Source organism: Egretta garzetta, unplaced genomic scaffold, assembly GCF_000687185.1.
Source record: "Egretta garzetta isolate BGI_Z169 unplaced genomic scaffold, ASM68718v1 scaffold4, whole genome shotgun sequence".
Classification (NCBI taxonomy): domain Eukaryota; kingdom Metazoa; phylum Chordata; class Aves; order Pelecaniformes; family Ardeidae; genus Egretta; species Egretta garzetta.
Window position 1 is genome coordinate 104,878 of NW_009259329.1, and position 1,317 is coordinate 106,194.

At 54.8% G+C, this 1,317-nt stretch overlaps 1 protein-coding gene across 2 annotated transcripts in view; it reads right to left on the reverse strand.

Annotated features, from left to right (window-relative positions):
* Positions 1-6: 6 nt before the first annotated feature.
* Positions 7-1,317, reverse strand: part of ACSBG2 (acyl-CoA synthetase bubblegum family member 2) — a 19,986-nt gene continuing 18,675 nt past the window's right edge. For both annotated transcript variants that reach the window (XM_035892317.1, XM_009636677.2), the window contains exons 14-15: positions 894-1,140; positions 7-491 (exon numbers count right to left, since the gene is read on the reverse strand). In XM_035892317.1, the coding sequence (XP_035748210.1) occupies positions 376-491; positions 894-1,140 (363 nt within the window). In that variant the 3' untranslated portion in view covers positions 7-375. The remainder of the gene's footprint in view (positions 492-893; positions 1,141-1,317) is intronic.

Here is a 1,317-nt window from a genome sequence, read left to right on the forward strand (position 1 = left end):
AGTTCCTGATTGTTTTACATTCAGCTCAGGAAAATAAAAAAAACTTTGGTTAAAACATATAATACGGATTTAAGGTAAACACTGTGTTGCCCTTACAAAAAGGGCAAGACCAAAAAAAAAAAAACCACGAAGCGGAGGAGACACTCGGGAATATCTCAGCACTGAAACACAGACACAGGAAAACACGGGGCACGAACACGCCCACCACGCTGCGGTAGGAGGGCCAGAACACGTACAGTTAAGCGATTTCAGAAGGGCTGCGCGATGGCCGAGCCCCATTTATTTCGAGAGAACCCAGGGAATCCTTCCTGAAATTCCTCCTCCTGGGGGGATCGTCCTCCAGGCTTGCTCCAGTCCACGGCACAAACCTCCGCGCTACTGCCGAAGAGCGGCCGCTGTGGCGGTAGGGGGGTCCGCCTCCGCGTAAAACTGAGCGATTTGGTCTTCGTACTTCTGTGCCACCACTAATCTCTTCAGCTTCATCGTTGGGCCTGGGGAGAAAAATTAGAGCACAAGGGTGTAACGGCAACGATACCGCTTGGAGACACGGTATTGGAGCGAAGCAAGCCTGGAGGAAGGTTCAGAATGCGTGAGCAGACGTTGACTTCTAAGTTCTCGTGGCGATTAATAAAATGTCCCTCCCTTCCCCTGGGAATGGAAACGGCAGAGCCATCCTGCGACAGCGCAGAGCCAAGGGCACGCGCTGCTCAGCTCTGCTCTGCTGGGCAGAAGTGGGAATTCATCCCACCCTCCCCAAAGCCACGGCGTGGAAGAGCCGCAGCGAGGCAGGGCCGGGGGTAGCTCCGTGCACTGGGGGTCCTGGCAGTGTTGCCGGTTCAACAGCCAAGGAAGGGGTGACGGGGTAACCCCAAATGCCCCCAACCACCACTCACCAAGCTCTCCACCAAAGAGAGAAAAGTCCTTCTCCAGGAGGACCCACTTCTGGACTTTCTGAGCATTCGAGATGGCTCCCTCGTTGACTGCTGAAATTCCCTTCTGGATAGCCCCGTAGATAGCCTTGTCTTTGCTGCTGATGATTTCGGAGACCTTTGTAGCCTTGCTGCCCAGTTTTTGACAGTACTCGATAGCTTCTGGAGTGAGATCGTCTCCGGGCTCGCCTGTTTCTACATCAATGTTGCACTGCAAGACAAGTCAGAGCAGGTAACTTCATACAGCTGAACACTCATTCCCTCCTTCCTGCTAAGCCCTACAGCCCTGGGAGCTGCCCTGTCTCCTGGAGTGGCTGGAGAGCTGCTTGGCAGAGAGGGACCCAGGGGGGGGGTTGGCCGAGAGGGGGCTGGATAGGAGCCAGCAGGG